The sequence below is a fragment of the Elephas maximus genome, chromosome 14 (genome assembly GCF_024166365.1).
Source record: "Elephas maximus indicus isolate mEleMax1 chromosome 14, mEleMax1 primary haplotype, whole genome shotgun sequence".
NCBI classification, from domain to species: Eukaryota; Metazoa; Chordata; class Mammalia; order Proboscidea; family Elephantidae; genus Elephas; species Elephas maximus.
The window spans coordinates 18,336,484-18,356,133 of record NC_064832.1 but is presented as its reverse complement, the minus strand read 5'-3'; the positions used below and the strand labels follow the sequence as shown (position 1 = coordinate 18,356,133).

The 19,650-nt window shown below is 37.9% G+C and overlaps 1 protein-coding gene across 19 annotated transcripts in view; it reads left to right on the top strand.

The window, feature by feature from the left end:
* Positions 1-19,650, top strand: part of SUPT20H (SPT20 homolog, SAGA complex component) — a 55,449-nt gene that overhangs the window by 24,947 nt on the left and 10,852 nt on the right. For 17 of the 19 annotated variants that reach the window (XM_049853169.1, XM_049853177.1, XM_049853172.1 and 14 more), the window contains 12 exons: positions 564-720; positions 816-872; positions 6,144-6,215; positions 8,005-8,162; positions 9,415-9,441; positions 9,998-10,030; positions 10,810-10,927; positions 11,438-11,540; positions 11,689-11,847; positions 13,785-13,854; positions 14,361-14,512; positions 19,350-19,405. In XM_049853169.1, coding sequence (XP_049709126.1) covers positions 564-720; positions 816-872; positions 6,144-6,215; positions 8,005-8,162; positions 9,415-9,441; positions 9,998-10,030; positions 10,810-10,927; positions 11,438-11,540; positions 11,689-11,847; positions 13,785-13,854; positions 14,361-14,512; positions 19,350-19,405 — 1,162 coding nt within the window. Of the gene's footprint in view, positions 1-563; positions 721-815; positions 873-6,143; positions 6,216-8,004; positions 8,163-9,414; positions 9,442-9,997; positions 10,031-10,809; positions 10,928-11,437; positions 11,541-11,688; positions 11,848-13,547; positions 13,855-14,360; positions 14,513-19,349; positions 19,406-19,650 lie in introns of all 19 variants that reach the window. The other 2 variants (XM_049853178.1, XM_049853163.1) reach the window with 2 other exon arrangements.

Genomic DNA, 19,650 nt, shown 5'->3' with positions numbered 1-19,650 from the left:
TTCTGCTCAGCTCACATGTCATTTCTGCTCAGAGTCCTTTGTTTTCCTTTCCTCCCACCCTGCTTGCCTTCCTGAATGTTGCCATCCCTGTAATTTACTACAGTACCCTCTTTTTTTTCGGAAAAGCTTATTGCTATCTGAAATTACCTGTTTACTTGGGAATGTCTGTCTCTCCCCCAGCCCTGCCCCGAGTATCAGCTTCATTGCCCAAAGCTCAAATCCATTGCCGTTGAGTCAATTCCGACTCATAGTGACCCTACAGGTTAGAGTAGAACTGCCCCATAGGGTTTTCAAGGAACCCCTGGTGGATTTGAACTGCTGACTATTTGGTTAGCAGCCGAGCTCTTAACCACTGTGCCAACAGGGTTCCAGCTCCATGGCAGCAGGGATTTTATGCCTGTTCATTGTTATTTCAACAGTGTCTGGGACCCTGCTTGTCATGTGGTAGTGTTCTATATATTTTTTGTAATTCCATTAAATATTCAGTGCTCACTGGTTAGACCAATACATATTATGAGTTTCTTTTAAAAGGTTTGTTTAGTTCAAATTTCTTAATATTACAGGTGTTTCAAGAGGTATTCTAGATCCTCTCTCAATCGGCAGCAGGATCTGTCTCATTGCCCACCTCCTCCACAGCTAAAATTACTTGATTTCTTACAAAAAAGAAAAGAAAGAAAAGCAGGTCAGCATTATGACCTCAAAATCTCTAAAGCAGGAAATGTAAGTATATATTTTTAAATGAAGCGTATTAATATAGCAAAAGCCTTTCGTCATCTTGAATTTTCAGAGCATTTATACTATTTTTCATCTTTCAGTGCGTAGATATGTGGAAGCGGAGTCCTTGTCATTTGGCCATACCTTCTGAAGTGGATGTGAGTCAATCCATGAATTGCTTTTTTTTATGTGAAGTTCCTGACTTTAATTAACGGTAGCTTATACTTTTTTTTTATACTTTGGGGGATAAATTTACTTCGTGAAAAAACAAAATAATTGGTTTTTAAAAAATTAACTGCTTATTTTTAGAAGCTGTGTATTTTTCTTTCACGCTAAGTTGGGTAATGAATTTAACCCCTAAATATGCTTCTGTGTTTAAAAAAAAAAAAAAAACACAGAAGTAATCAAAATGGTTTTTTAAATGTGGAAAAATACGGTACTTATTGCATAGCACACATGAGATGCCTCTGGTTTTTTCATAGTAGTTCTTCGTATTTCCTTAATATTTCTTTATTTACACTTAAAATATTTTTATATTATGTGAAAATTAATAGTACTTGAGCAGTGGGCAAGGTTTAGGAGAAGATTTAGGGAGATACTCTCTGCTGACCCATGATACGTATGAACTATCAATGATTGAAGATAGCAGAGGGATGTTTCAATGCGAAGTCCCATATTTCTTTTATTTTACTGTTTCTCCTGTGTTCCTTTTTTCTTATTCACTCCACTCTTTGCAATTGGTTAGTTATTTTGGTAGATGCTTGTTGTTGTTCTTTTGTTTTCTTACCAGACTAGCACAGGTACTATTATTCTCCGTATTAAAACCAAAAAGAAACAAACTCCTTGCTGTCAAGTTGATTCTGATTTATAGTGGCACTGTAGGACAGAGTAGAACTGCCTGCTCCTAGGCTGTAATCTTTACCGAAGCAGACTTGAACATCTTTCTCCTACAGAGCTGCTGGTGGTTCCAAACCACCAACCAAGTTTGGATTAGGGCCTGAGACGCTGCAATTCTGACAGGGTCCCGGGCGGCGCAGATGTTGGGCTTACCCGACTGTGAGCAGCATGGCCCTGATGCAGGGTTTCTCAGTCTCACTGGCTCAGAAGAATCATCAGGGTAACATACAGATTTCAAGCCTGACTTAAGACTTAATGAATCAGGGTCTCCAGGGGAGGGACAAGGGGATTTATATTTTTAATGAGTACTCAACATGAGTTTCACTTCCTCCAGACTCAGGAAGAGTCTCATAGCCCAAGTCTGACTAGAATATGGCAAAGTGTCACAACAGCTTTATCAGTTTTAACATCATATCTTCCCTAGTCCTCTTCCAGTTTTGTCCCAACTACTACATTACAACTCCTGTTCCATTAAAAACTAAGTCAAAGGGAGGAAATTCTGGTTTTTAATCTGCTCTTCAGCATCCCAGTTTTCCTGAAGGAAAGGTTATAAAAGACAAATGTGACCCCAGCTGAGAAACTAAAATGAAAAGGCACTATCCAGGAGAGCAGTCATATTTATTAGGTATATTTAATGGCAAAAGTGATTTTTTTTTTAAAGTCTTAAAGCCATTTATTTGTTTAAATTCTTAAAGCCTTGGTAGACAGGTTTCAGCTGAGCTTCCAGACTAAGACAGACTTGGAAGAAGGCCCTGGCAGTCTGCCTCTGAAAAAACTGGCTAGTGAAAACCTTACGAATAATAGTAGCAGAACATTGTCTGATACAGTGCCAGAAGATGAGCCCCCTGAGGTTGGAAGGCACTCAAAATACGATTGGGGGAGAGCTGCCTCCTCAAACTAGAGTCAGCCTTAACGATGTGGATGGAGTGAAGCTTTCGGGACCTTCATTTGCTGATGTGGCAGGACTCAAAATAAGAAACAGCTGCAAACATCCATTACTAACTGGAATGTGGAATGTATGAAGTATGAATCTAGGAAAATTGAAAGTCATCAAAAATGAAATGGAACACATAAACATTGATATCCTGGGCATTAGTGAGCTGAAATGGACTGATAATTGGCCATTTTGAATCAGACAATCATATAGTCGACTATGCTAAGAATGACAAGTTGAAGAGGAATGACATTGCATTCATCATCAAAAAGAACATTTGAAGATCTATCCTGAAATACAGCTCTGTCGATGATTAATATCCATACATCTATATGGAAGACTACTTAATATGATTATTATTCAAATTTATGCACCAGCCACTAAGGCCAAAGATGGAGAAATTAAAGACTTTTACGAACTTTTGCAGTTTGAAGTTGATCAAGATGCATTGATAATTACTGACCACTGGAATGCAAAAGTTGGAAACAAAGAAGACGAATTGGTAGTTGGAAAATAGGGTCTTGGTGGTAGAAACAACGTCTGAGATTGCATGATAGGATTTGGCAAGACCAACAACTTCTTCGTTACAGATACCTTTTTCGACAACATAAACAACAAGTATACACATGACCTCACCAGATGTAATACACAGGAATCAGATTAACTTCATCTGTGGAAAGAGATGATGGGAAACCTCAATTTCGTCCTTCAAAACAAGGCCGGGGGCTGATTGAGGAACAGACCATCTATTGTTCACATGCAAGTCGAAGTTGAAGAAAATTAGAATAAGTCCACGAGGGCCAAAGTATGACCCTGAGTATATTCCACTTCAATCTAGAGACCACCTCAAGAATAGATATGACCCATTGAACACTAATGACTGCAGACCAGACGAGTTGTGGAATGACATCGAGGACATCATACATGAAGAAAGCAAGAGGTCGAGCCCAAGAGACAGAAAGGACCACATAAACCCCAGACAACATAAGCCTGAGACCAGAAGAACTAGATGGTGCCTGGCTACAACTGATGACTGCCCTGACAGGGAACACAACAGAGAACCCCTGAGGGAGCAGAAGAGCAGTGGGATGCAGACGCCAAATTCTCGTAAAAAGACCAGAATTAATGGTCTGACTGAGAGTATAAGGACCCCCAAGGTCATGGTCCCCAGACCTTCTGTTAGCCCAAGACAGGAACCATTCCCAAAGCCAACTCTTCGGACAGGGATTAGACCGGACTATGGGATAGAGAATGATACTGGTGAAGAGTGAGCTTCTTGGATCAAGTAGGCACATGAGACTATGTGGGCAGCTTCTGTCTGAAGAGGAAATGAGAGGGCAGAGGGGGTTAGAAGCTGGCCAAATGGACATGAAAAGAGAGTGAAGGGAAGGAGTGTGCTGTCTCATTAGGGGGAGAGTATCTAGGATGTATAGCAAGGTGTATATAAATTTTTGTGTGAGAGACTGACTTGATTTGTAAACCTTCACTTAAAGCATGATGCAAAATAAAAAATAAAAAAGAGGTCATTGAAAAGACAGAAAAGAAAGAAAAGGCCAAAATGGATGTCTGAAGAGATGCTGAAAGTTCCTCTTGAATGTAGAGTACCTAAAGCAAGCAGAAGAAAAGATAAAAAGAGCTGAACAAAAGATTTCAAAGCGTGGCTTAAGAAGACAAAGTATTGGAATGAAATATGCGAAGACTTGGAATTCAAAAACAAAAAAGAAAGAACACGCTTAGTATTTTTTAAGTTGAAAGAACTGAAGAAAAAATTCAAGCCTTGATTGCAATATTAAAGGGTCCTACAGGGAAAATATTAAATGATGCAGGAAGCATGAAAAGAAGATGGAAGGAATACACAGAGTTACTGTACCAAAAAGATTGGTCGACGTTCAACCATTTCAGGAGGTGGCATATAATCAAGAACCAATGGTACTGGAGGAAGAGACCCAAGCTGCACTGAAGGCCTTGGTGAAAAACAAGGCTCCAGGAAATGATGGAATACCAGCTGAGATGTTCCAATGGATGCAGGCCTGAAGTGCTCACTCTTCTGTGCCAAGAAATTTGGAAGACAGCTACCTGGCCAACTGACTGAAAGACGTCCATATTTGTACTGATTCCAAAGAAAAGAGATAGAAAAGTATGGAAATTATAGAACAATATCATTAATATCACACACAAGTAAAATTTTGCTGAAGGTCTTTCAAAAGCGGGTACAGCAGTATATAAACGACTGGGAACTTCCAGAAATTCCAGCCGGATTCAGAAGAGGATGTGGAAGGAGGAGTATCATTGCTGATGTCAGATGGGTCCTGGCTGAAAGTAGAGAATACTAGAAAGATGTTTACCTGTGTTTTATTGACTATGCTAAGGCATTCGACCATGTGGATCATAACAAATTATGGATAACATTGCCAAGAATGAGAATTCCAGAACACTTAATTGTGCTCATGAGGAACCTGTACTTAGACCAAGAGGCAGTTCTTCGCATAGAACAAGGGGCTACTATGTGATTTTAAGTCAGGAAAGGTGTGCATCAGGGTTGTATCCTTTCACCATGTTTATTCAGTTTGCATGCTAAGCAAATAAGGTAAGAAGCTGGACTATATGAAGAAGAATGGGGCATCAGGATTAAAGGAAGACTCATTAACAACCTGGGATACGCAGATTACACAACCTTGCATGCTGAAAGTGAAGAGGACTTGAAGCACTCATTGATGAAGATCAAAGACCAGAGCCTTCGGTATGGATTTCACCTCAACATAAAGGAAAAATCCTCAGAACTGGACCAGTCAGCAGCCACATGATAAATGGAGGAAGGATGGAAGTTGTCAATGATTTCAGGTTACTCGAATCCACAGTCAGCGACCATGGAAGCGGCAGTCAAGAAATCAAAAGACGCATTGCACTGGCAAATCTGCTGCAGAAGATCTCTTTGAAGTCTTAAAAAGCAAAGATGTTATTTTAAGGACTAAGGGCACCTGACCCAAGCCGTGGTCTTCTCAGTTACATCATATGCATGTGAAAGCTGGACAATGAATAAGGAAGACCGAAGAATTGACACTTTGGAATTATGATGTTGGTGAAGAATATTGAGTATGCTGTGGACTACCAAAGGAACAAACCTGTGTTCGAAGAAGTACAGTCAGAATGCTCCTTAGAAACAAGGATGGCAAGACTTTGTCACACATACTTTGAACATGTTATCAGGAGCACCAGTCCCTGGAGGAGGACATCATGCTTGGTAAAGTAGAGGGCCAGCGAAAAAGAGGAAGACCTCAGTGAAGTGGATTGTTACAGTGGCTGCAATAGGGGGCTCAAACATAGCAACAGTTGTGCGGATGGTGCAGGACTGGGCAGTATTTCGTTCTGTTGTACATAGGGCAGCGAGTCGGAATCAGGTGGACACACCTAACAACCGCACGAAGCCAGTTATTTTAATGGAATGTACCAGCTGAGTTTTAAACTTAAGTAGTTGATATTGGTGATTCTAGAGTTATTCTCATAAAAATTACATTGTACTGTTGATTTTTTTACATTTTTATTTTTGGTCAGAATACTGATTCTGTTATATTTGTTGTCTCTTGATTGGATTGTTTAGGTAGAGAAATACGCTAAAGTAGAGAAGTCTATCAAATCTGATGATTCACAACCGACTGTATGGCCAGCCCATGTAAGTAATTATGGCCAGTCTCCCTTTCTAGTAGTGCTGTTTCTAATCTAGGATTCAAATTTATTAAATGTAACGTGCAGTTGCTTTTTAGTTTGGGACATTTTCTGGGGTTTAATGAATTACGAGAAGAAACATCTGTTTTTCATGTTTATAAAGCATGGTCTTCATTTTAAAGCATTTTTACTTTTGGTTGCACATTGGTAGTTCTGATTAGTTTCGTATTTCAAATTAGTAATTCATAATTTCTTGTAAGAATGCCTGTCTTTTAACAGAAGTAACCTCTCTAATTGCAGTAGTCCTTTGTTAAAGTAGGTGTCCCTGTGTGGTGCAAATAATTAAGCGCTCAACGACTATCCAAAAAGTTGGCAATTTGAACCTACCCAGAAGCACCTTGGAAGAAAGGCCTGGCAGTCTGCTTCCAAAAAGATCATAGCCTTGACAACCTTATGGAGCAGTTCTACTTTGCACACATGGGTCACCATGCGTCGGAATTGACTCGATGGCAACTGGTTTGTTTTTTGAGAAATGATTAACCTATGTTTGTGTGACAACAGATGCATGACATATAGAAGCAGAACTGCTTTCAAAGGTTTTATTCCCCTGATATTATTTAATATTTGCAATTTACGTGTCCAGTATATTATAGTCTGCCAGAGTTCCTTAAACTTGGGTGACTGAATACCCCACTGGAATTCTCATTCCCCCGGTGGGGGGGGGGGAACCAATTGCTGTTGAGTCAGTTCCGACGCATAGTGACCCCGTGTGTGTCAGAGTAGAACTGTGCTACATGGGGTTTTCAGTGGCTAACTCTGGAAGTAGGTCATCAAGCCTTTCTTCTGAGGTGCTTCTGGGTGGTCTCAAACTGCTAGCCTTTCGGTTAGCAGCTGTCTTAGTCATCTATTGCTACCATAACAGTATACCACAGATGAATGGCTTTAACAAAGAGAAATTAGTTTTCTCACAGTCTAAACCAAAAAAAAAAACAACGCAGTGCCGTCGAGTCGATTCCGACTCATAGCAACCCTATAGGACAGAGTAGAACTGCTCCATAGAGTTTCCAAGGAGCACCTGGCAGATTTGAACTGCTGACCTTTTGGTTAGCAGCCGTAGCACCTAACCACTACGCCACCTGGGTTTCCTCTCACAGTCTGGTAGGTTACAAATCCAAATTCAGGGTGTCACCTCCAGGGGAAGGCTTTCTCTCTCTGTGTCAGCTCTGGAGGAAGGTCCTTGTCCTCAATCTTGCCCTGGTTGAGGAGTTTCTCAGACGCAGGGACCCTGTGTCCAAATGAGGTCCCCAACTCTGCTTTTTCCCTTTCCCTTTATCTCGAGAGATAAAAGGTGGTGCAGGCCACACCCCACGGAAACTGCCTTCACACTGGAACAGGGAGGCCACCTGAGTAAGGATAGTGTTACAACCCGACCCTAATTCTCTTAACATAAAATTACAATCACAAAACGGAGGACAACCACACAATACTGGGAATCATGGCCTAACCAAGTTGACACATACTTTTAGGGGGACACAGTTCAATCCATGACAGCAGCCAAGTGTGTTAACCGCTTGTGCCACCCAGGCACTCCTTCGTCCCCAGAGCACCACATATGAAAGACTCCTGTGCTTTATTCTATTCTGTTAGGCAGTCTAAACGGCTCTGTAGCTTACCTTCCGTGTTTCTTCCTGTTGCCAAACAGACGTGAAGTGTGTCATTTATTTCCTGATATTTGTCAATTCTGATGATTTACTTACTTGAGAGGGTATTTATTTTGGATATTCTGTTTTTCTCAGGAGGTAAAAGATGATTATGTATTTGAATGTGAAACTGGTAATCAGCATCAGAAAACAAAGTTGACCATTATGCAGTCACTTGGTGATCCACTTTACTATGGTAAAATACAGCCGTGTAAAGAAGATGAGGAAAGCAGTAGCCAGATGTCTCCATCCCAGTAAGTTCTGTTGAATACAAAACTTAAACACAATTTGTTGTTGACAAAATTAGGCATCCAGCATTTATTTAGCCACTCCTGATGAAGCATTAACAAATGAATTTCTCTTTGGGAATTTGTTAAATACTTCAATTACCTTTGGCAGTGGACCTGTGTAAACTTAATAAATCATAGTTAATTTGTTCAAGAGCTATTTAAAATAATAGTTAAAAATAACTATTATATAGTTATTTTTATACTTTCTTTAAAAGATATGTCTGTGATATCCTTCTTCGTGTATTTATGGGTAGCCACTTAAGACTTTAGCCTCTCTGTAAATGTGGGGTGTTTCAGGGCAATAGTTTAAGTGGGAAGCAAATTTGCTAAATGTAAAGCCTATTGAAGATGCCTAGTATTACATTAGCATCCTGGTTGTGCAGTGGTTAAGAGCAGCTCGAACCCACCAGTGGCTCCTTGGACACCCTGTGGGGCAGTTCTGCTCTGTCCTATAGAGTCACTATGAGTTTTTTTTTTTTTTTTAATGTGTTAACCTCACTGCATATGTAAGAACAGAGAGTGCTAAATGTTGTCATTGGCTTTAGAAATATAGTTGATACTATCTTCCAATATTTAGTAGAGGATACTAGTTTTTAATTTTTGTTTCTTATTATTGGCTTTATTATTAGTTTTGTTTGTTTTATAACCAAGTTGATGCTACTTTGAAAAGAAGAAAACAGAGGAGCTCAGCAGAAAAGGGAGGGGCCAGGTGTATGTTAAATTGTTTATAAAGCCTTATACAAAAAAACTAATTGAAACTACAATCGAAAAGTAGTTTTTAAAGAGTAATTTTACCAATACCTAGGTAAAAGTTGATGTGAGGAGATAGCAACAGCAGAGAATTCTCAGCTAATTTTTTTTTTTTTAAACCGATTACCAGTTTCTATTGTTTCCAGAGTACGAAGGTCAGATGTTTTGATTACCTATGTTAAAAGAAATCTTGAAGGCATTCATTGGTCATTTTAAGTAAATGTATTAACTTTTCTAAAATTAAGGGTGTATATTCTCACTGAAGTAGAAAAACATCAGTCCAGCAAGCCAGCTGACTGCATTTGTTTTACAAGAAGAGAATTTAATGCTTTGCCTTATCTTAGAATCACTGCGAGAACACTGCATGATTATCTTCCTTTTTTCATATTCGTAAATTACATGGTTTAATAACTATGAAGTTGAAGTTGAGCTGCCTTAACCAAGTTTATTTTATTTTATATTTCAGCTCCTCCACAGATGAGCATTCAAATTGGTAATTCAAAAATAAACCCAACTGTTTTAGTTTAAGAAATCATATAAATGTCAAACTCTCCCAGAAGAACTTGCTAAAGGCATTTCATTTGAATTATCAATAAACTGTCTTTTTTAAACTTGTCTAAAATATATTCTAAGGCTCTGTTATGTAGATGCTAATAGTGACTGTGTGACCAAAGGTTAAAGTAAGAGGAAGGCCAAAGGCCCTGCGCTGTGTGTGTGGGATTTCGCGGTCGGGCAGGCACTTGAGGATGTTTGACCCTGGGTGACCTTCATCCCAGACTTCATTCTGATATTTAAGTTTTGTGCCAGAATAAATCTCCCTTTAAGTTAATAAATCAGCCATTCATATAATTATTTCTTAATGCATGTAAAACTTGGTCATTGTTTCATAGGTTTAAATGTATTTTTTAATTTTTTTCATGGTATCTTGTTATATTTAAAATTCATTTCTAAAATTACTATCTCTAAAATATAGTTGCCTTCAAAGTAATTCCAGGACTCTCATAACTCTTACCTAATAATTTTTTTTTTTTTTTTTTTTAATATTTGAGGTTCATTATTGGATCAAAAACTGATGCTCAGAGGTAAAATATTTGCATCTTTATTTTTGGCCTGGATGGGTATGAGAAACTTTTACTCTTTCAGGCTAGGGCGTACTCTATTAGGAATTAAAAACCTTGATTCTAGTTAGCTCATCAGCTGGTTAAACATGTGCAGTTTAATATTTATGGGCCTCTGTTGTAAATTAGAGCCTTGCACTGTAAAGTCTGTAAGAACCTTTCCAACTCTAAAATTTAGTGATTCTAGGAAAATGTTTGAAAGGGGGTGATACAGTAAACTGTTGGGAGTGATTATTTTTGTGGTATGAGATTTGGAGGGACTTAATTCCATTTCCCTAATTTTTAATACCTGGAATGTTTTTCATAGAATTAGGAAAAAATCAGTTAAAGGAGTAAAGTTTAAAATACATTTTTTTTTTTTTTTTTAGTAAGAAAACTTAGACATATTCACTGTAGCTAAGGAAGATGGTTTCTGGGTAGTAGTTTAATCAAAATCTAAGTGAGAGTCAATGAGTAATTTAGCTGCTTATTGGTTATATAATTCCTGCAACTTTTGTATTAAAAACAAGATACTGAAAATCTCTCTTTAGATGTCTATTTGCAAAATGTTTTGAGCATTAGTTTGTCATTGAAAAGATTTAAGGAATGTACTTTTAGCACAAAGGTAAGTTGCCTAATTTTGATTTCTGAGTTAATTTTGATGGGATCATTTTTTTAATTATGGTACATTATTCCCTATATGATAAATTTATGTTTAAAATAGTCTTAGTAATCTGTTATCTGTTTTTTCTCAAATATTTCAGGGTGGTCAATCAGTACCAGGAGTTGGTCCAGAATGAAGCCAAATGTCCAATCAGGATGTCACACAGCTCCAGTGGCTCAGCCAGTCTGAGTCAGCACTCTCCAGGGAAAGAAACAGAAGTGGGTTTGATCACTGTTACTTTTTTGTGGCTAATTGTTTCTCAAGAAATCTGAGAAATTTTAGAAAATATTTGGAGCAGGGGTGGTGGGGAGTTGGGTTTTGTATTTACTTTAACTTTCTTTTTATATTATTTAACTTTTTATAATAGAAGTTTTCAAATATTCAGAAAAGTAGAATGAACACCTATGTACTAATCACCTATCTTTAACAGTTATTTTCCTGGAAGAGGAGTAGCAGAGTGGAAGCTTTGCTTTCATGTTACCCTTCTCCCTCAGACTCTTTCTCCCCACCCTGTTATTCCAGAAACATTCTTTCATCTTTTATGTACACTGTAATTTATTTCATGGATCTCATTGTGTGTAATAATGTTTCTCTGTAACATCTATAATATTGATAGCAGAATTTTAAATTGTGTGTTTTCATATCAGAGTTGTTATAGTGATCTTAATTTATGAATTTCTGATGTAATGTTAGTTTTCACAAGTATGTGTACTGTCACTTTCCCTTAGCAGCCTGAGACCGTGTCAGTTCAGTCTTCAGTGCTGGGAAAGGGAGTAAAGCATCGGCCTCCACCCATCAAACTTCCCTCAGGCCCAGGAAACAGTTCCTCAGGTATTAAACATCTTACTTTTCTGTCATCAAGAAGAAGAAATGGCATACGACCACAGTCTCTTTTTAAAACTTTACCCGTTTGGATTTACACAGTTCACAGAATTTTTAGTTATAAATCCAGGAAATAACTTTTTTATTCCTCTTTTAGGTAACTATTTTACTCCACAGCAGGCAAGCAGCTTTCTTAAATCTCCAACTCCTCCTCCTGCTTCTAAGCCACCAAGTCTGTCTCGGAAGTCATCTGTGGATCTCAGCCAAGTTAGCATGCTTTCTCCAGCTGCGTTGTCACCTGCCAGCTCATCACAGAGTGAGTCATAACTTAAATTCTTCAGTAAATCTTCATAAGCTTTTGCATTAGTGTCTCTTAAGATGGCTTTTTTTTGCCAATGAAATCTAAATGTACTGTGTACCCAAAGTGTATAAGTTGTAAGAAGCTTCAGGCAGATCTCTTGTTAATTGTATGTATTGTGTGTTTATTGCTTTTCTGTATCTGTGTATGCACTCTGTGTATACCTTTCTTAAAAACTTGCAACCTACACGTCTCCGGAAAAAATAATCCGATAGCTAAATGTGACAGTAAGATTCCAAAATATTTTTTTTATTCTAGTGAACCCTAGGATCATTTTACATTTTATGTAATTTGTACAGCTGATATGAAAAAAAAAGTCATAAGAGTTGTCACTGCAGTCCTGTGTCTGTATGTGTAACAAGCCACCTAGTCAGAGGCAATGATACAGTAAACTAAAAGCTGGTTTTTCAGGAGCACTCCTACACTCTTATAAATTGTCAGTTTCTAAAATGTGATGATGATCATGAAGCATTCTGAAGATACTGTAATTTTTACTACTGGTTTTTTTTTTTTTTTTTTAACATCAAGAAAAGTTATAAAAGAATTCTAGCACTAGTTTGGGAGAATTTCTTCCAATTAATAAATATCTGAGATACTTTAGGTACCAGTTTGTAAAAAGAAAAAGCATTCCAGTTTTTTAGATTTTTTATAGATAATTGACATGTGCTGGAAGTTTTAGTACACTGCACAGTGATAAAGTCGTCTTTGCATTAGATGTAAACATCATCTTGATAGCTCAAAAGGTGTAATTTTTCTGCCTTCTTGTTTTGCACAAAGAAAAACTTTTATAAATTTTCCAAAAGTCTTATTCACACTACTTATGTTGTGGGTATAGATTATGTTAATCGACTGCACACAGTTGTTACTTTAAGTAAGGGTTGAGTGACAGCTTCTGGACATTCACATTTCTTTCCTTTCTTTCTGCAGGACATGAAAGCTAAAAAAGAAAACACCTCAAGAGCTTTTGGTTTTACTTTTTTGGTTTTTATTTTTTGTTTTTTTTTTTTGTTTTTTAATTGATAAACTGTGCATACTTCATTCACAACGGAATTTCTGTACATTCTACATTTAAACAGAAGTACACAGTTACTGTTAAAGATGCAGTATTATCTATCAAATACTTGCTTTATTACAGCTTTTTGTAAATCTGTCAGGATACACTTGATACGTTAGGAATTAAACATGTATATTTAGGTGCCAAATATGATTGTTAACCATACATAATTTATTGAATATATTCAGAGTTTATCTGAGACTGTAACAGAAAATAAGCAGTATTTTTAAATGAAGCCCTCAAATAGTGACATCATAAATAACAAAAATTAATTCCATTTCCTTTAAACTTTTTAGGCCAAAGGCAGCATGCAGGAAACTAACTTGTAAGTGGGTATTGTGGTAGATTACAAATGTGTATTTTCACTGTTACTGTAATAGCTTCTCTGATGGGGTTTTTTTAGGTGATATACTGCATCCTTAATTGTAATGAGTATAGCAACACTCATGTATCATGTGTAGAGATTAACACTTGCAGTTTACTGCTTTAAAAAAAAAAAGAACTGGAACAAATTGTCAGTGCTAAGTAAGATTCCATTAACCTTATTTTTAAAGGACTGGCCATTTATAACAAACGAGCCATTTTTATTTTTCTCAGTGAGCAGGATCTGGAACTCCTAAACCATCTCCTCCTACACCAACCCCTTCATCGACCCCACACCCTCCTGATGTTCAGAGCTCAACTCCTTTTACCCTTTCTGCCACCCCTACTCCCCAAGACTCAGGCTTCACCCCTCAGCCCACTTTGTTAACTCAGTTTGCTCAGCAGCAAAGGTCTCTGAGCCAGGCGATGCCTGTAACAACCATTCCTCTTTCCACCATGGTAACATCTATAACTGCAGGAACCACAGCCACCCAAGTCATGGCAAACTCTGCTGGAGTTAACTTCATCAATGTGTTGGGCTCTGTTTGGTAAGTGTGCATCAATGCACTCATGTTTTTTAAAGGATATTCTCACCAGTCTACACGAATTCTTGCTTGTGAAATTAAAAACAAATTGCATATTGCTCAGACTGAAAGAAAATAGATACGGATAGAAGCTGCCTCAACATACATATTTTAAATTTTAGGTAACATCTGTTAACTACTAAGATGATGCTTCACATGGACAGCAACTTAGAGTTTCTTTTTGTCCTCTGTGTTCCCATCATTTAATCCCTTGAGCGTTTTACTCTTCCCAATGAATGTTAAACTTTGGTAAATACATAGTACTTAATTTAGCCAAATTTGCTATCACTTTCTAGTGTAAAAGTGAAACTCATCCTAAAATTGTTACTAAGACAGAGAAATACTGTCTAATTCTGGTTGTTTAGTAGTTGGTTGGTTTTTGTTTCCTGGTTTTTTCATGCAGGGAGTGATTATGTGGCTGATTTTATTTTGTAGTGCAAGTTTAATGCTTTGTCTTTATTCTCCTGCAGTGGAGCCCAGGCTTTGATGAGTGGTTCAAACCCCATGCTGGGCTGTAACACTGGTGCCCTGACCCCTGCGGGGATCCAGCTGAGTGGACTTCTTCCCTCAGGAGGTCTGCTACCAAATGCACTGCCAGCTGCACTGCCAGCTTCTCAAGCAGGTCAGGATGTTGGGAATCATAAACATGTCATTTCAAGAGTATAATTAAAGGCATTTGACATCAGTATTTTATGAAGTATTATTTCTTAATTTCTAAAGTCTTTACTGATACATCACCTTGAAACTATCTAGTAACCAATCTCTGTGAAAAAAACTTGGTAAGCATGTGTCCTTGCAAATTATATCTTTTGCCTTCTAGACGTTATAATGAAATTAACTTTAGTAGCCTTACTGTTGTCAGTGTAATCATGTTCCAGGTAAAATCAGTGTATTTTGAAAAGGTACATTGTGCCTGAGAGGCAGCATAGCATGTCACTAAATCGCCTGGACTCGGGGGCCAGACTGCTGAAGTTTGAGTCCCAGTTGTGTGAGTTGCTAGCTACGTAATCTTGGGCAGGTTACTTTCTGCCACGTTTTCCTTATAAATAAAATGAGGATAGTAATACCTTACCTCCTATTATTGTGAGGATTAAATGAGTAAATACAGATGAAATGCTTAAACTGGGCCAGGGACATGATTAGCACTCAAAAATATATGCAGTTTTCATCATTAAAGGAGCCTTGGTGGCATAGTGGTTAAGCTGCTAACCAAAAGGTCAGTGGTTCAAACCCATCAGTTGGTCTGCATGAGAAATACATGGCAGCCTGCTTCTGTAAACGTTACATCCTTGAAACCCTATGGGGCAGTTCTGCTCTGTCCTATAGGTTCGCTGTAGGGTCTCTATGAGTCAGAATCTACTCAGCGGCAGTGAGTATGGGTATCATTATCGTTATTCTTATTATTAGCTTTATTATAGTTATTTTTATCATCCTTATTATATATAGTGGGTCACGGTTACAACCACCTGTGCTTTTTTAATGCTTTTAAAAGAACGTATTATAATTTCTTGGAACAGTTCAATTTCTTCCTAATGAGGAAAAATTTAATAGGAAAAACAAACTTGACAAAATAGAATTTGTCAGAAACTTAATGAGTTGTGAGAAAGAGAACCCAAAGAACATAATGTTAAACATGTTAATATACTGCTGTGATTTCCTAATTCTAGTTTTCTTACTTTGAAGTGCATAAACGTGCTTAGTACTGGAGCCCTGGAAACAGAATCAAAGCCTGGATATGGGAGCCAGCTCTACCAGTTGCTTGTGGCTCCAGTTGCTAACTGTGGGCCTTAATTTTTGTCTCTTAGACTCAGTTTTATTTTCTCTAAAAGGAGAGTAAAAATACCTAACTTGAGTTGGAATTTACAAGAAATAAGTGAAGTGAAAGTGCCTCTGGTAAGCTATAAAGCATTATACAGACCTCAGATATTTTTAAAAGCAGTCAAGCCATCTTTGTTGATGACAGTGGTATTAATGTTTCAGTTTCTTAAACAAGGCTTTGATGCTTTCACATGTGAATTTCTCACTTTTTTTTTTTCTTTAAAATTATTTGACTAGAGGACTAGATGCTGTTTTAATTAATATACAAATTGTTATATTTGTGAAAATACACATTTTGAGTCTGGAGTCAGCAGTCTATAACCACAGTTTAAGTTGTTATTGTTAGGTGCCATCGAGTCGGTATCGACTCTTAATGACCCTAAGTACAACAGATTGAAATGCTTCCTGGTCCTGCACCATCCTCACAGTCATTGCTATCCTTGAGCCCATTGTTCCAGTCATTGTCAGTCCATCTGGTCGAGGGTCATCTTCTTTTTCACTGACCCTCTACCAAGCATGATGTCCTTTTCCAGGGAGTACGTGAGACAGAGACTCACCATCCTTCTAAGGAGCGCTGTGGCTGTATTTCTTCCAAGGCAAATTTGTTCTTTTTTTCTGGCATTCAGTATTCTTCACCAACACCATAATTCAAAGGCGTCAGTTCTTCTTTGATCTTCATTACTCCTTATCCAGCTTTCGGATGCACATGAAGCGATTGAAGACACCGTGGCCTGGGTCATAAATACGGTGAGAGGATACAGTGCCTTTGCTGACTTTAAACCGCACAGCGACCCCTTTGTCTGTTCCGACGACTGCCTCTTGGTCTGTGTACAGGTTCCTCATGAGTAAAATTAAGTGTTCTGGAATTCCCATTCCTCACAGTGTTATCCATAATTTGTAATGATCCACACAGTCAAATTCCTTTGTGTAGTCAATAAAACACAGTTAAACACCTTTCCGGTATTCTTTGCTTTCAGCCTTGATCCACCTAACATCAGCAGTGATACCCCTTGTTCTTTTCAGTCTGGCTTGAACTTCTGGCAGTTCTCTGTGTGCTGCCGCAACAGCTTTTGAATGGTGTTCGGCAAAATTGTACTTGCATATGGTATTAATGATATTGTTCGATAATATCCACGTTCTTTTGGATCACCTTTCTTTGGAATGGGCACAGATATGAATCTCTTCCAGTCAGTTGGCCAGGAACATGTCTTCCAAATTTCTTGACATAGATGAGTGAGCACCTCCAGTGCTGCATCTGTTTGTTGAAATATCCCATTTGGTATTCCATCCGTTCCTGGAGCCTTGTTTTTCTTGGGTTTCTTCCTTCAGTGCCATCGGTTCTTCATTATGTGCTACCTCCTGAAATGATTGAATGTCGACCAGTTCTCTTTGGTACGGTGACTGTCTATATTCCTTCTATTTTCTTTTGATGCTTCTTGCCTTGTTCAGTATTTTCCCTGTAAAATCCTTCAGTATTGCAACTCGAGCCTTGAATTTTTCCATCAGTTCTTTCAACTTCAGAAATGCTGAACGTGTTTTTCCCTTTGTTTTCTAACTGCAGGTCCTCACACATGTCATTATAATACTTTGTCTTCTGAAGCCGCCCTTTGAAATCTTCGTGCAGCTCTTCTAGCTCATCATTTCTTCCTTTCACTTTACCTACTCCACATTCAAGAGCAAGAGTCAGAGTCTCTTTGACATCCATTTTGGTCTTTTCTTTCTTTCCTGTCTTTTTAACGACCTTTTGCTTTCTTCATATATGGTGTCCCTATTTTATAATGTCATTTGACAACTTCTCAGGTCTTTGGTCATTAGTGTTCAATGTGCCAAATCTGTTCTTGAGATGGTCTCTAAATTCAGGTGGGATACTCTCAAGGTAGCACTTTGGCTCTTGTGGACTTACTGTAATTTTCTTCATCTTCAACTTGAACTTGCATATAAGCAGTTGATGGTCTGTTCTACAGTCTGCCCCTGGCCTTGTTCTGACTGATATTGAGCTTCTCCGTCACCTCTTTCCACAGATATAGTCGGTTTGGTTTCTGTGTGTTCCATCTGGTGAGATCCACATGATTAGTCGTCGTTTATGTTGTTGAAAAAAAGCATTTGCAATAAAGAAGTTGTTGGATTTAGTGGTTGGTGCATAAATTTGAATAATATTCATTAACTGATCTGCCTTGTAGGAATATGGATATCATCCTGTCACTGACAGCATTGTACTTGAGGCTAGCTCTTGAACTGATATTTTTGACAATGAATACGACACCATTCCTCTTCAGTTTGTCATTCCTGGCATAGTAGACCATATGATTGGTCTGATTCAGAATGGCCAATACCAGTCCATTTCAGCTCACTTATGCCTAAGATACCGATTTTTATGCAGTCCATTTTATTTTTCCTAGATTCATACTTCATGCGTTCTGTGTTCTGATTACTAATGGATGTTTGCAGCTTTTTCCTTTCCTTTTGAGTCATGTCACCTCAGCAAATGAAGGTCCCAAAAGCTCGACTCCATTCAGATCATTAAGGTCAATTCTACTTTGAGGAGTCAGCTCTTCCCCAGTCATATTTTGAGGTCCTTCCAACCTGAGGGACTCGTTTTCCAACACTGCACCAGGCAGTGTTCCTCTTACATTCATAAGGTTTCTGGTGGCCAATTTTTTTAGTAGTAGACCACCAGGACCTTTTTCCTAGTCTGTGTTTGTCTGGAAGCACTGCTGAAACTTGTCCACCAAGGATGACTCTACTGGTATTTGAAATACTGGTGTCTAAGTTATGGATTGTTTAAAAAAAAAAAAGAATATGTGACAGAGACTATATGTGGCCCACAAACACTTAATAATTTACTTTCTGACTGTTTACAAAAAGAGTTTGCCAACCCCTACTTTGAGATATGCTCCATATTGAGTCATAAATTTTCAGGATTAAGTTCAGAGTTACCAAAGTGGCATTGCCTGGTTTTCAGTTTTGATCCTTATACAAATAAAATTCAAAGTTCTTTAGTATCATTTAATAGTTGTACTGAAAAATACATCAGTTCTTAGAGATAAGTTATTTGAGGAATGCAGATAGATACCAGTGCCTGAAATACATTTGCACAGCAGTGATAATTTTATTACATTCATAGTGTCCACATACTTCCAGATTATTCTTTCTGCAGCTAGTAGAGTAGTGATGATGAAGTTCCAGGGTCTAAAATATAGAATATAATGTACACCTGGTGTTAAAGAACATTTATAAGTTCTCAGCATTGATAAGCATTGGAGAAAAAGAGTTTTCTGTTTTGAAGGTATTTTAAAAGTTTTTTAAAAATAAGTACATCTTTGCAGGGAGTACTTACAACATTCTGGTTATGCATGTTGTTGGGGTGCTGTCGAGTCAATTCCAATTCATAGCAGCCTCACATGACAGAGCAGAATTGCACCATGGGGTTTTCTAGGTTGTAATCTTTACGGGAGCAAATCTTCGGTCTTTACTCCTGACGAGCTCCTGGGTGGGTTTCAACTGCTAACCTTTGGGTTAGCAGCCAAGTGCTTAACCATGTGACACCAGGATTCTTATAGTTATGCATACTAAGGTACATATTATTTCAATGTATGGTCAAGTTTTAATTCCTTGTGATAATTTTGAATTTTATTTAACAGGTGTTCCATTTGGTTTAAAAAATACTTCAAGTCTAAGGCCCTTAAATCTACTCCAGGTAAACCTGAAATCCTGCTTTTGGTCCAAGATTTTATACTTTGATTTTTTTTTTAAAACAGTGTTATTTGTATATATTCAACATTTGAAACTGAGATCTGTTCAGAATCTTCTAAGGGTGCGGTTATGAATGGTCAAGTGCATAAGGAGAAAGAATCAGTATCTCTTATTCTCATTAGGTCAAGCTTCCTTGCCTGATCAAGAACTAGCTCTTCCAACAGAGAATGCTTGCTTGCAATAGCAGCA